Genomic DNA, 14,071 nt, shown 5'->3' with positions numbered 1-14,071 from the left:
GTTGGGCAACACAGAACTTCCTCTTACAACTTGAAAAATCTATAGGTAAATATGTACATGCACAGCCACATACGAGTAACATAGTTCCATAACATGTTCCCTTTTGAAAACTCCTGGGATGACATTGAAAGGTTTTCCATCTATTGTCACCTGCGTGAACTTAATCGCTGTTCCCCTTTGCTGAACTGACTAGAAAATGTCATCACATCCTGCTCATGCACCCCCCGTAATAGCAGGCTTACTATTTATGGATGTATGGGTGGGGGGAAGTCTTTTGCGAAGTGGTGCGCCTCACTTTTATGAGGATAAGTCACTTTGCCTACTGGGCAATTCATTTAATTACCAGTGAACCTCAGTCGGTAATGTGTTGAACGTCCTTTTGGCTGTAGGTTATAAAAGCGATAGAAGAGGGCTACCGCTTGCCGGCGCCCATGGACTGCCCCGCGGGCCTGCACCAGCTCATGCTGGACTGCTGGCAGAAGGAACGCTCCGAAAGGCCAAAGTTTGAGCAGATAGTTGGAATTCTGGACAAAATGATTCGAAACCCAAGTAGTCTGAAAACACCCTTGGGAACCTGCAGTAGGTAAGAAATATCTGAGGCAATGGAACCTGGGAGGAATTGATATGCTCACATGAACCATTTATCTCCTCAGCCCCATCCCAATGGCCAATGGACATGTGTCTTACATTATAAGTCCATATTAAACATATTGTGTTTACCGTTTGTGTTTTTTATTTTCAGATAGCTTACCTCAATTGAATTAGTGTTTAAAGAGACCTACTAATTATAGTGTGTGTGTGTGTGTGTGTGTGTGTGTGTTTCCTTAAAAGTTATGATAGATATCAGTGGCTGCCATTTAGAAAAAAAATTAAATTGAAATTTTGTGATTGGGTGGCATTTCACATTTTCAAATCATTTCTATTTATATTGTTGTTATTATTATTATTAGGCTTTGTATTACTAGTACCCTACTTTGTGACCTATTATCTATTTTATTGCTTTGCTGTGAGTTATGTAAAAGGATTCTCTGAAATTAACATTTGTAAAAGTAATTCAATACATGATTAAAGAGGTATACCAGTTAAAAAGTATCTGATGCGGGGAGGGGTCAAGCGGGGAAAAAGGAGGCATGTAAAACTTTACACAATAAATAAGTTTTTTTAAAAAAGTAAAATGTGTTACACACACACAACAAATAAAAATAAATAAAACAAACAGTGTCTGAAACACGCCATTCTTTGAACTTGACTTCCTCCATTGTGATGCATACTAGTAGTTACTCAGCTCCAGCTGCCAGGCAGGCCCAGGGCTCTGTTCTGCACTGGAGGCCTTGTGGAGGTGTGTGAACTCACACGGTCTCAGAAGGGTGCCCTCAGTACAGTGGTACATAATGTTCTTAATAGCACCCTCCTGGTCTAAACAAGTCAGTCCACAGCCAGATGTGCTTCCTTTACTCACACTTACTTTTAGAGAAGCAAATGAACAAATATTTACTGATCACAAATACTGCTGGCTGTACTTTTAAAAATGCATGGATGATGCAATCTGGTGGTCATGAAACACAAATAAAATATAAATTTTGGAGTCTGCAGTAATTGGGTAACCTTATGCATTGCATTTTATTAGTATATCCATTTATTTTAATATTTACACATTTATATTTTACATTTATATTATTTTAATATCAATTAAAATGTGTACTTTGATTCTATATGTCCTTATTTTTGTATAGGACAAGACATTTTTTTCCTTAGTAGTTCATGGAAAGAAATGTATTTTTCTATTGTTGTTTTTCTTATTTAGGCCAATAAGTCCTCTTCTGGATCAAAACACTCCTGACTTCACTACATTTTGCTCAGTTGGAGAATGGCTACAAGCTATTAAAATGGAAAGATATAAAGATAACTTCACAGCAGCTGGCTACAACTCTCTTGAATCAGTTGCCAGAATGACCATTGAGTAAGCTTAAGCTTGTTAAATTATATTTCGGAATGTGTTTACGGTACAATTCAAGCTGTAGACAGTCGAGGCATGTTAAAGAGGTCTGAACTATAAAACAAGGGAGAAAAGTATCTCTTTAGTAAGTACTTACTATGTGCTAGGCATTATCCTAAATAGGCCTTTTAACATAAACAGTATTTTTTTTTAACCCCCCAAAGCAACAGTTTTATTATGTCAATAGTTTCTCATACAACCAGGCTAAGGCTCAGTGAATGGAAATATTTTCCCCAAACTAGCTCAGCTAGTTAAGTGGTAGGTAATTTGTCTCCATAGCCAGTGTTCTAAACATCATTCAGTGAGACTTCCTTTTTCATTAACCACTGTATCGTTTAAGTTCCTAACCTTTCCTCATTGCAACTAAGGATTTCTTTCACCACATTTGTATCTGACATTAACAATCTCAAAGTTTCAAACCCAATGCCAAAGTGCATTAGGACATACAATACGATTATTTTCTGAAGAGGTCAAAAGAAGCTTAATTTAATTTACTGTAACTAAGAGCTTAGTTTAACTTACTTTTTGGAAAGTGTGTGAATAATCACATCAATTTTTTTTAACCATAAGAATCACCTGATAAAACAACTTTGAAATTGCTATGACCTTGGAAGTAAAAGTGAATTTTCTATTTTGGCTCCATCACTGATTATGTGGCCTTATGAAATCTATTTAACGTATCCCAAACTTAGCTTCCTTGGCTGCTGCATAATGCTTACTGGTGATGCAATTCCTGTCAGTCAGTGAGTTTGAAAATGGGTAATAGGGTAGTGAAGACCTGGTTGGGGGGGGGGGCGGTTTAGGAGCTGGGAGGAGAAGGGTAAAGGGGGAAAATGGGAGACATCTGTAATACTGTCAAATATATATATATTATATATATATATATATATATATATATATATAATAAAAAATTCTGATATAAGAAAAATGTTTTTAAAAATGGGAAACAATCTTCAAGGTTTTGTTAGAGGGCTCCATTTTACATGCTGTTGTGTGAAGGGTTTCACATTTTTAAGATGAGATGAAGGCCAGCAATCAGATACTGCTTTCTGACATGTCAGGAACTGGAGTGTGCATGAATGAATGTACATGCTATCTGGCCAAGTTTTCTGCTAGTCACCTCGTGGGTAGAGCTGGAATAATTAAGCACGTCTCCCCAAAGGCACCTACTCCCCTGAAAGACTGTGTCTCAGTCTTATTAAACCACTGCTATGAAATAATGCAGGGCTGTCCTGTTGCTATATTTTAGGTGCTTGAATACCTAAGCTCAATCCTAATGGCTATTTGCAAAGGTAAAAGTACATACACAGATCCAGTTAGCTTATGTCAGATTTAAGCTATTAAACATGGGTAATGGGTATTGTACTCTTTAAATAATATTTATTTCTGAAATATAGTCAAATGGTTGAACTGAACTGAAAGTAAGTATACAATCAATAATATATTCAGCATTACTATATACTTAAACAGTATAAACATTTTTATGATCATTGATGAATCTTGGTCCTCCTCCTCCTCCTACTCTTCCTCCTCTAGTCTACTATTGAATCCCTATATATTATTCTTTATTTCAGTCAGTGTATGCTTAATTTCCTCCTCCTCCTCTTCCTCTTCCTCCTCCTAGAGCCCAGAAGTATCTCTATTCATACCACATTTTGTTTCAATAATTAATATTTTAAACTTCACTTAGGTTCAAGAATACAACGTTTCAAATAACATTTCTTAATCTTACCTTAAATTAATAATAATTTTAAGACATCATTTCTTATATAAAATTTCAAATCACTTTGAAAGTAATTTATGAGAGCTGAGCGGTTAGGTTTTCACAAGGAGAATGCTGATGCCATGGCTAATCCAACCCACTACAGGAACATGATCATAATACCCAAGAGCTCTACGATTAGATACACAGATTATTTAATTAAAGAGCTGATGACAATTTAGCACCAAATACATTCTTGGTAAGGCAACTAATAAAAAATGCATTTGTCTTTTGCAGGGACGTGATGAGTTTAGGGATCACACTGGTTGGCCATCAAAAGAAAATCATGAGCAGCATTCAGACTATGAGAGCACAAATGCTACACTTACATGGAACTGGAATCCAAGTGTGATAAGCGTTTCTCCCTTCTGAGGGAGATTGTAGACTGTGAGAGAACAGTGCTGGCCTTCAGTATGTGCGTAGAATGCTGCTAGAAGACAGTTGATGTCCTGGGTCCTTCCTACAGTGAAGAGAAGATTAAGAAGCACCTATAGACTTGAACTCCTAAGTGCCACCAGAATATATAAAAAGGGAATTTAGGATCCACCACTGGTGGCCAGGAAAACAGCAGTGACAATAAACAAAGTACTACCTGAAAAACATCCAAACACCTTGAGCTCTCTAACCTCCTTTTTATCTTATAGACTTTTTAAAATGTACATAAAGAATTTAAGAAAGAATATATTTGTCAAATAAAATCATGATCTTATTGTTAAAATCAATGAAATATTTTCCTTAAATATGTGATTTCAGACTATTCCTTTTTAAAATCATCTGTTTATTCTTCATAAGGACTTTGTTTTAGAAAGTTGTTTATAGCTTTGGACCTTTTTAGTGTTACCTATGACACATTACTACTACACTGGGTACTTTTGAAAGAATCTCAAATTTAAAAAAAAAAAAAAAACAACACATAGCATGATGGTAGATATCTCTATCAGAACATTGGTGTCCTTTTCTGTGCCGTTTGATTTGCTTATCAGTGCTGCTTGGATATGGTTTGCTAATTGGCAGGTAGTCAAGAAAATTCAAGTTGCCAAGAGCGCTGATATTTTTTAAAAAGAATTTTTTTTGTAAAGAGCAGTCAACACTATCTTTTCCATGAAAAAAGCAATAATGATCCATAAATACTATAAGGCACTTTTAACTGATTGTTTATGGAGGGATTTTACGAGACAGAATTTACTAAAAAAAAAACAAACACCCACAAAACTCAAATTGTAGGATTTTGACCATAAAGAAGGTATGAGTCACTTCACCTAAAGAATCTCGGTGAAGGCAAGTCTCTGAGAGCAAGAACTATCCAGTGTTATCTAAATAGTGTGAGCACATGAAGATTTTTCTCAATACCATGCTATTAGGGAATTTAGGAGAAATAGTTGGCCTATATTTTATAGCCTGTCCTGTTTTAATGCAGTCCAAACACACAAGGAAAGAATGGCGTTTTATATTAGAACTCTGAAGCATGACACGGGGGGCAGTTCACAATTTTCACCTTGCAACACAACGTTGCTGCACAGGATATCACCAATGCAGTTAAAGAAAAGAAAAAATTCTTTTATTTGTGAACATTGATGTGAGGAACTTAGGTGAAAGAACACCTTTGATCATGGAAGGAAGAGGTGAAGGATCTGACTTTTTTTAAAGCTTTATTTATTATTCCATATAATTTGATTACGTGTTAGAATTTCACAAGCAATAATTAAATGTGTCTTTATAGCTATTTCAGGAATGTATACATATTGTGAGTACTGCTTTCAAAAGTTATGAAAATCATGAACTACCCCAGAATTGAACTGTTGTACTTCCAAAGAGAATTGGGCTGTTTATAATGATTTTACTAGAGAAAGATCCCAGGGATCGGTCATAATTGGTCTTGTTTGATAATGTGGGCATCCACAAGCAAACAAACACAGGAAACAAAATCTGTAAATGTTCCTTTGTAAAACTTGTAAATTTTATTTATACTGTCTTGTTTTGTACACACATTTCTCTGTAGTGGGCTCTGAATACATTGAAAATGCACTATATTTTTCTATTTTACTTGCAGAGCATCACAAAAGAACAGGTATTTTCAGTGCTACATAATGTGTTTTCCCACATTTAGGACCAAAGATGGCTATAGAAACATTCAAATGGATTGCTTCCCAAACCCTTCCCCACTTTTTCCCCCCCTCTTTTAAGTCACTGTACAGTGTTATTTGATATTTTAATTTATTTTTTGATTGACTAGAAAAATCATTTTAATTTCACTAAAATGTTTTTTGTCCCTAAGGAAAAATAATCTGTAAAGTAATTTTAATTAGCATAATATAGTCACCTAGACACTTCCATTTGTAATCTTTGTAATAGACTGTAAATATATTTTTGGAACTATGACACAATGTGCTTGAGGGTTATTTTTCAGTGTCGGCAGTGTATACAAGTGTTTATACTCAGTACAGCACTTTACAACTCTAATCAGTAGCATTGGCCTTTGTGAGAATGAATGAAAGAGTTGGAGTGAGTGTTCTTAATTCCGTTTGGATTCTAGACTCACTGATAATGAAGTTCTTTTCTTGTTCATAGCTTAAGGTGCTTATTTTTTCTATTAAAATTAAATTAACAAAAAGCCATTCTAGAAATAGAAGACATAGTATGGTACATGCAAACGGTGTCTTTCCTGCTTTTTCTAGCACTAGATTTATAGTTGAGTAGTCTTTCTTGAGTAGAAGGGCAGAAGAAAAGTTTTTTTTGAGGTTTTTTTTCAAAAATAACTTTTTCCTTCAGCAATATACCTCATCTGCCTTAAATTTTTTACAGCTCTTTACAGGGAAAGGGGAGAAGGGATGGGAAAGACACACAGCACAACAGGAAGGGTAGGATGACATCGCTCTCGATTGTAGGTTTCTTTTCCCAACCAACCTTATGATTTTGAAATACATGTATGTGAAAACGATATTCAGAGAAAAGGACGTAACATTGTAATGCTGATTGTAATACTCTTTTCCAGAAAGAGAGGAAAAGGTATAACAGTAAGAATGTACAACTTGCACCTTGAAATCTTTTTTTTTTTTTTGATAAATTAGTGCTCAGGGGAGGAAAAGTAGAGAGAGAGTATATGTCAAAAATAGAGTTCAAAAACTATAAAAATGCAAAAGGAAATGGCCTCCTTGCTTTGATAGAGCCGCCTTTTTTAGAACGCTGTCTCCACACTTGACGCGTGTATTGCGTTCAGTATTGAAATAAGAGTAACGTTTGTTACATCCGAATCTAACGTTTTTCTCAGCAATTGGTCTGGGCCTTGTTTACTAGAACTGGTGGTTTATTGATTGTCAGAGCACTATTAGTTAAATCATATTGTATACTTGTGTAATCTACATTAGCTAGTACTATTTAGGACTATATTTTAATTGCTCCTCTTATCCGTGTTTTTAAGACAATTAAAATGGTGTAATTCACCTCTCTTTTTTAATTTAGGTAATGCTGATATTCTCCCTTTTGTTTCCTGAGTAGCCTAGAACTGTGCTACTCACAGATGTGCATGTTCAAATAAATTACTGATGTGTATTTTTTTGCTATATGTGGAGAAATCATGGGGAACTTGGGGCGAGATGTGCTTTTCGTTGGTTGAATTTGTCCCTCCTTGCCTAAGAATTACTACAGGGGTCATCCTTTTATAAGGACAAACTGCTTTTGAACAGTGTCTTCAATGTATCAAGCACAAATAACTCTTTCTTCAACACGAATCATAAGTCTCTTTTTACCAGCTTAAAATAATAAACGAGTCTATTAGACAATGTAAAGGCGATCCTGTCTCCAATCATTGGCGGATTCCTTGATGTCCCTTGCTCATTCTTTATTTCCTTACACAGTATCATGAAGGGAGATGTTCAGAGTAAAGGTTTTATTGAAATATTTCAGGAGACCCATCAGAATACAAAGAGAATTAATATCCTTTATTTCCCCTCATCTTTTCGCACACTGACTTAATTCCACTCTAACCATTACAGAATAACAAAAAATGTCTTCGAAGACTGCCACACTATCCAATATTTTAGTTAAAACGCTTTTTTGTTCATTTTTGAAACTACAACTACATGGAACTAACAAGAATATTTGCATAGGGAAGATAATATTTCATCATTGGACGCTGATATAAGACAGCAACTTGGAGCATGTTTACACTTAAGATTCTGCAGGATACAAGCATAGCGTCCAGAGCAGGTGGGGACAGTGCGCTGATTGTGTTTCACTGACACCGATACAGTGATCATTTCAACGTGCGCCTGAACTGAAGAAAACTAAACACTCTCTTTATGCAGCAGCAGCATCTTAAGCTCAGCAAGCTCTTGATTATCCAAACATGTTTCAAAAAATGAGATCAGGCAAATGCCAGGTGAGGTGCTATCACTGGTTGTCACACCTGTGATGCTAAGGCTCAGGCTAGGCTGAACTGAAAAGCTAACCTTGAAGCCTCGGCTATCCCAGATGATTCAACAAGCAATTCCCTTGTTAAGGTCACACAGTGCAGCCTGAAACAAGGAAGGGCACACAAATGAACTCCTAAGTACTGGACTTAAAAGTGGCACAGAAATACACTATCCTACCTGCACTCTTTTTCTTCCAAAATTATGAAGCCATTACCAAGTTCTATCACTAAGTAAAAGTGAGATTTCCTACATATGCTGCTCATGGGTAACCACTTTTTGTTGTTCTATATTGTTAACTGCAATGAATGTTCAATGTCAGTTTTGAGGAAAGCTGCTGAAAGCAAGACACAACAAAGAGGTGATCTGATTTCTAAATGTAAAAGATCATAACTACTGATATTAACAAATGATAACAGACAGTGCATGGTGACTGGCAAGCTTTTGTGATGCTCAGAAGGGAACAGCTTTCTCTTGGCTTTAAGTCAGTCCCCTTAGCAGCCCCTACCTGGCTGCTATGCATCTCCATGTAGCTTGAAGAATATGGATAGGAGAATAACATATTTCGATGGGAATGCTTCTGTGAGCCTCATTAGATGTACATGCTGTAAAGGAGGTTTATTTTTTTCAAGTTCAGTGATTGAATATAATTAAATGTATAGTTAAACAAAGAAAGACCTCTTCTGATTGACCTTGAGGTTAAAATAAATGCAATTAATTGATCGTATTAGGCCTATTGCACAAACTTTGGCACATAGCAATAAGTAGCTCTAGTCTAGTGTTCCGTAGGTATGTAACAGCACTTTAAGTAGGTGGCAGTAGAAGGAATTCCTAAATTGCCAGCATTTGATTTAGGGACAAAAACAAGTGAGGTGTTGCCTATTCTAAACCTCCATGAATAGCAAATAAAGCTCAATCAGATATAACTTGCAACATGAATGTCATTATTTTAAATATCGCAGGTTTCTACTGCTGAGGATTAGTTTTGTTTCCCTTCTGAAAGTCATGGCCTATATTAGTAAATTTTAAATCGATAGTATATTTTAACTATAAGAATGCACAATATAGTTTTAAATGTGTTGTTAATCATAGATCTTAAACCCACATAGGAGAGGCAAGCACATTTGTTTTAAGTAATGTTGGTTTTAGCATGGTAAAGGACAAACATATACTGTTCAGACCTCATCATTTCACTGTGTAACCAACACTAAATAAAGTAAACGACTGGAAAGCAAACTCAGAGTCAGACAAGAGAAACTGAGTTTAAATGGAGAGTCAATGAAGAGCTATTAGCAATTGCAACCAGCAAAGGGATGTGGGGGAAATGAAGTTTAAAGAACCAAAGTCTGGCAGTGGTGCCTGAAATATGAATTGACCTCTCTTTATTTCTGGATCAGGACATAGAATATACCCTTCCATGCTTTCACACCTCTGCTCTCCATTCTCACATTCCCTCTCACTTTTCTAAATGGGGGGAATTCCTCTCCTCAAGACACAACTGAAAAGTTATTTCCTCCAAATCTTCGCTGACACCTGAGAGGCAGCATTTTCCCTCCTATGCTTTCTGCTGCTGGTGCTGCGGTTGTCCCACTGTGCTGTGTCGGGTCATTGGCATGTGCGTCTCTCTTCCACTGGATCAAGTGCTCTTGGAGGGCAGAAAGCCAAGTGGAAAGCTTTGCATTATGTCCTTTGGGACTTAACAGTTCCTGGCACTCAGTAGACACTCTGTAAATATTTTAGAATGCTTGAAGTGCAAATTAATTCAAATTGTTTTTTGTCTTAAAAGGCAGCGAAGATCAGGTGCTCTGAAGGAGGCATGGGGTGCAGTGAAGGTAGCCGGAAGATGGGTGTTGAAGGAGAAAAGTAATTTCAGAGCACGGATGAATGCTTCTGTGATAGGCTGGGCAGCAGGGTGCCTCCAGGGACTGAGCTGAGGTGCTCAGAGAGGTGGACCTGTGTGAGAGAGGGAGGTGGGAGGAGCTGATTAGTAAACAAGACCACGACACATCAAATAGCAGTATCTTCCAGATGTTAAGCAGAAGAGGTATCACTGGTTATAAATAACAGAGCAAGATTAAAGAATAATTTGAAATCAAGTAGAAGGAACTGGACTTGATGAAACAATGAAGAACTATTTGCCAATATCTTGTTTGATGAAGCAAAGGCATGATGAAAATGTTTTTTTAAGGAACAGTAATCTGCAGAAATATGTGAGATGCTCCTGTGACTATTTTTTAAATTAGGCCTAGACAAGGGAACATAATGTTTTTTTTATGTAATGAAAACTTCCCTCATTCCAGCTCTCAACCTCAAGGTAGTATCCGTGACTCTATGGCTAAGTAAAAATATAAAGCCAACTTTTGTGTTCTGCCTGTAAATCTGCTATCTACATAGCAAAGAGGCAGCACCACGTCATGGGTGATTTCAGAGTCTGAAGCCAGACTTGTGACAAATTCCTATCACTACATGGGTAACACAAGAAAAATGATTTTACTAGTATTTCTCTATCTTCCCTCTTATCTTACCTGTAAGATAGGCATAAGTAGTGCCCACTTCAAGAGTTGTTAAATTTGTCCATTGATACTTGGAAAGTACTTCTAACAATCTAAATGCTCAATATACGTTAGCTCTTACAATGATTTGGGGAATTTTTTTTCTCTGAATTTTGTTCTATTTAACAAACACAAACACACTGTTATCAATTCTGAACTAACTTACCAATGAATTTTTCAATATAAATAATAGGGTTTTGTTCTAAAATTTCATTCTTATTCTTTCCCCATGCTAAAAAAAAAAAAAATCATTATTAACCATTTCTCTCAAATCAGTACCCAAAACATCAAACTTTATTCTGGCCATAAACAATTGCTCACTCCATCAGCTGATTTTAGCTCTCCAGTGTCTCTGGAATCTACTACCACTCTCACAGCCAGTGCCCTAAATTAGGTTTTCCTGATTCTCACCTAGATCAATGTCACACCCTCCACTACGACACCTTCCCCTAATGCTTTTTCAGTATGACTTTCAGTCATTTTTTTTAACACATAAAATGCTTTCCCCCCAGTTTAAAAGACTAAGTAATAGCCTCTCACTGATCAGAGAACTGCCCTCACTTATGTAACATAACAATACCTGGGGCCCTACCGTGTGTGATCTTGACCACTATCCCCCTCTGCCAGACTCAGCCACTTGTGGACTTGGCATAGAAAGTTCTGTCACACTCCCTTGTTATCATAAGTTCTTAAAGGGGAGAAGTGAATGTATTTTATTTCTTCTGGTATTTACTGAGCCCAACATAGATTTAAAGGCTGGGAATGACTTCTCTTCCTATACCTCAAAGAAAGAATATGTAATTATCTTTAAAACAAATGCTGGACAAAAAAAAAAAGTTAAATTTGAGGAAACACATTCAAACTCCCCCACCCCACTTTATAATTAATACTACAATGTCTTTTTTTTACTTTGTATGTATCTCCTTCAATGACTTGAATATACCTCTGAAAACATATAACACAAAACGTATCCTTTTGTTAATAAACATTGCATTCTGAATTATAGAAAATTATATCTATGTTTATATGCTAATTTACATTTTATCTCATTTAAATATGTTTTAAATTTTATCTTTCACTACTATTGTTAAAGTGGTGGGGAGATTTCTGTGTAGCTTTATGCTATCATCTTTTCAGGAAGTCAGAAAATCTCTAATTTTTTATTACCCAGTTATATTATACAATGTTTTACATTGTTTATCTGTCAATTATATTGCCACACAGATAGGAAGTAGTAGTTTTGTCCAACTCATAAAAGCCTGGGACAGAGCCTCGCACCTTGCAGATTCTGAACAGGGCTGTGTTGAGTGATTTAGAGTCACATGACCTTCAAGACAAGGACTCTAATGCTCTCGCAATAAGTCTTAACTTAATGCATGAGGACCATTCTTCAGAACGGAGCCTCTTAATCACTCTCATTCTACTGCAGTGTGTCTCTTTTCAGTGTCAGAGAAGTTTCCCAGATGCTGCGCTGTACCATTCCTCACACAGCCCCATCTACATTGACCTGGGAGATATGCATGACCCCAGCTGAAGTCTCAAGATCACAATGATCTACACACCTTGTACAAACACATAATCCAAATGGCACCATCAGTTGAGGGTCATATCTTAATTCCTGATTGTATAAAAATATCATATTTATATTTAATCAACTACTCACAAACTATTTTTATTGGGAAACATATATGTAATTATAAATTCATTATTCCAAAATACTATTCTGACTACATAAAATGTGACCACTGCCAGAACATCTGTACATTTCTTCTCCCCATCTTTTTTTCAAATAATCAAGCTAACCACTTCATGTATTTTCCTAGCCTTATAGCTATTTCTTTCCTTTGGCAAGAGATCTGTATGGCCTTAGCACAAGGCAATATCACACTCTGTACTTAGCCTGTTTTCCGGACTTTAATATTCTTAAAATGCATAGGGTCATGTGACTCCGAATCACTCAACACACCTGTTTTATCATTTATTTGTGTATGTATGCTGAGTTAAATAGGCTACATGCATGATTTTATAATTCTCTACCTCTTTTTCTGCTCCCAAAGCAGCAGCAGACCTTGTGACCTGTCTGGGCAATGTGTTTGGGAATAGGGTTAAAGAGGCTTTGCATCTACTGCTTTCATACATTTAACGAGTTAATTATAAGAACCAAAATCTGCTACTAGAGGCATACATTTAATTATGTCTTGCCATTTTTCAAAAGTAAAAATATCACGTTTCTTACTTTCTTTTCGTTTATAAAGATTTAATATTCTATCACAGCAGAGCAAAGTTTCTCTTTGCATAAGCTATAGCCATGAAATCATTGCAAGGGGGCTTTCTTTCCTTAGATTTACCCAGCACTGCACACGGGCTGAATAAGAAAGCGCCTTACACATGGCAGGCACATAATCAATAATTTTGACTGAATGAACAACTATGTAGTTGCCATTGAGGTTAAATAAATACATTTCAACTGCCACTGAGATATAGTCTTCACTTCATAGTATTTCAATTTTGACTACTAAGTTTTAACTACCACACTTGTTACTCCATAAACATTTAATACCAAAGAAGAATCTTCACATTTAATGAGAATAAGAACAACCAAGGCAGAGGGAATAGTTAGAAGCTCTCGGATGCAGAAGTATTAGTTCTGGTTCCATCATTTACTGATTCCTCAACATCAGCAGAACACTTAAACCCTTTGAAATTCAGATGTCTTATCCATTGGGCATATCAAGCTTTGCTTTTTATATATTTTAACAGTAATTTCATGAAGAACACATGCAACTAAACAAACAAATGAACTTTAAACAGTATGGGACAAATTTAAAATATTATAATAATTTTATTTTATTTTTTGAATTGAATTTGAATGCTATCTGCTTGCCAGTTGTTTTCTTGTAGTTCTGATTTAGCTTGTCATTTCAAATATAGGTATTTAGGAAAAAGATATTGATGCTTTTTAAAATTAATTTTGTAATGATTTGGGCACATTTTCTTCTGATCTGGGTTGGTATTTCCTAACTCCATTGTGGCTTTCCAAGCTTTATGGCTTACACACTGCATAGTCTAAGAATTCATCTGCTTTGCTTTCAGTTCAGTGGCTTCCAGTCCAGCACAGTTTCAAATTCAAGGTTTTTCTTTTTAGCTTCTAAAGCTTCCTGCGACCTTGCAGCATGTAACCTGTAAGGTCTCTTAATCCCATAAACTCTAAATCACACCCCCTGCTCTTCAAACTACATAGCATTTATCTGCTCTTAGCGCCCACCTGGAGTTTCCTGGCCATCCTGAATCCTGTCTGTTGGCCCCAGGTTACAGGAAGTAGATGTTACTCAGCACAGGTGTAAGCTGCCTG

At 36.2% G+C, this 14,071-nt stretch overlaps 1 protein-coding gene across 4 annotated transcripts in view; it reads left to right on the top strand.

The window, feature by feature from the left end:
• Positions 1-4,939, top strand: part of EPHA7 (EPH receptor A7) — a 179,980-nt gene extending 175,041 nt beyond the window's left edge. For all 4 annotated transcript variants that reach the window (XM_081094518.1, XM_081094520.1, XM_081094519.1 and 1 more), the window contains exons 15-17: positions 390-583; positions 1,805-1,960; positions 3,996-4,939. In XM_081094518.1, the coding sequence (XP_080950644.1) occupies positions 390-583; positions 1,805-1,960; positions 3,996-4,110 (465 nt within the window). In that variant the 3' untranslated portion in view covers positions 4,111-4,939. The remainder of the gene's footprint in view (positions 1-389; positions 584-1,804; positions 1,961-3,995) is intronic.
• Positions 4,940-14,071: the final 9,132 nt, after the last annotated feature.

Source organism: Myotis nattereri (genome assembly GCF_964212035.1).
Source record: "Myotis nattereri genome assembly, chromosome: 6".
Lineage (NCBI taxonomy): Eukaryota > Metazoa > Chordata > Mammalia > Chiroptera > Vespertilionidae > Myotis > Myotis nattereri.
This window is presented reverse-complemented; position numbering and strand designations above follow the sequence as displayed.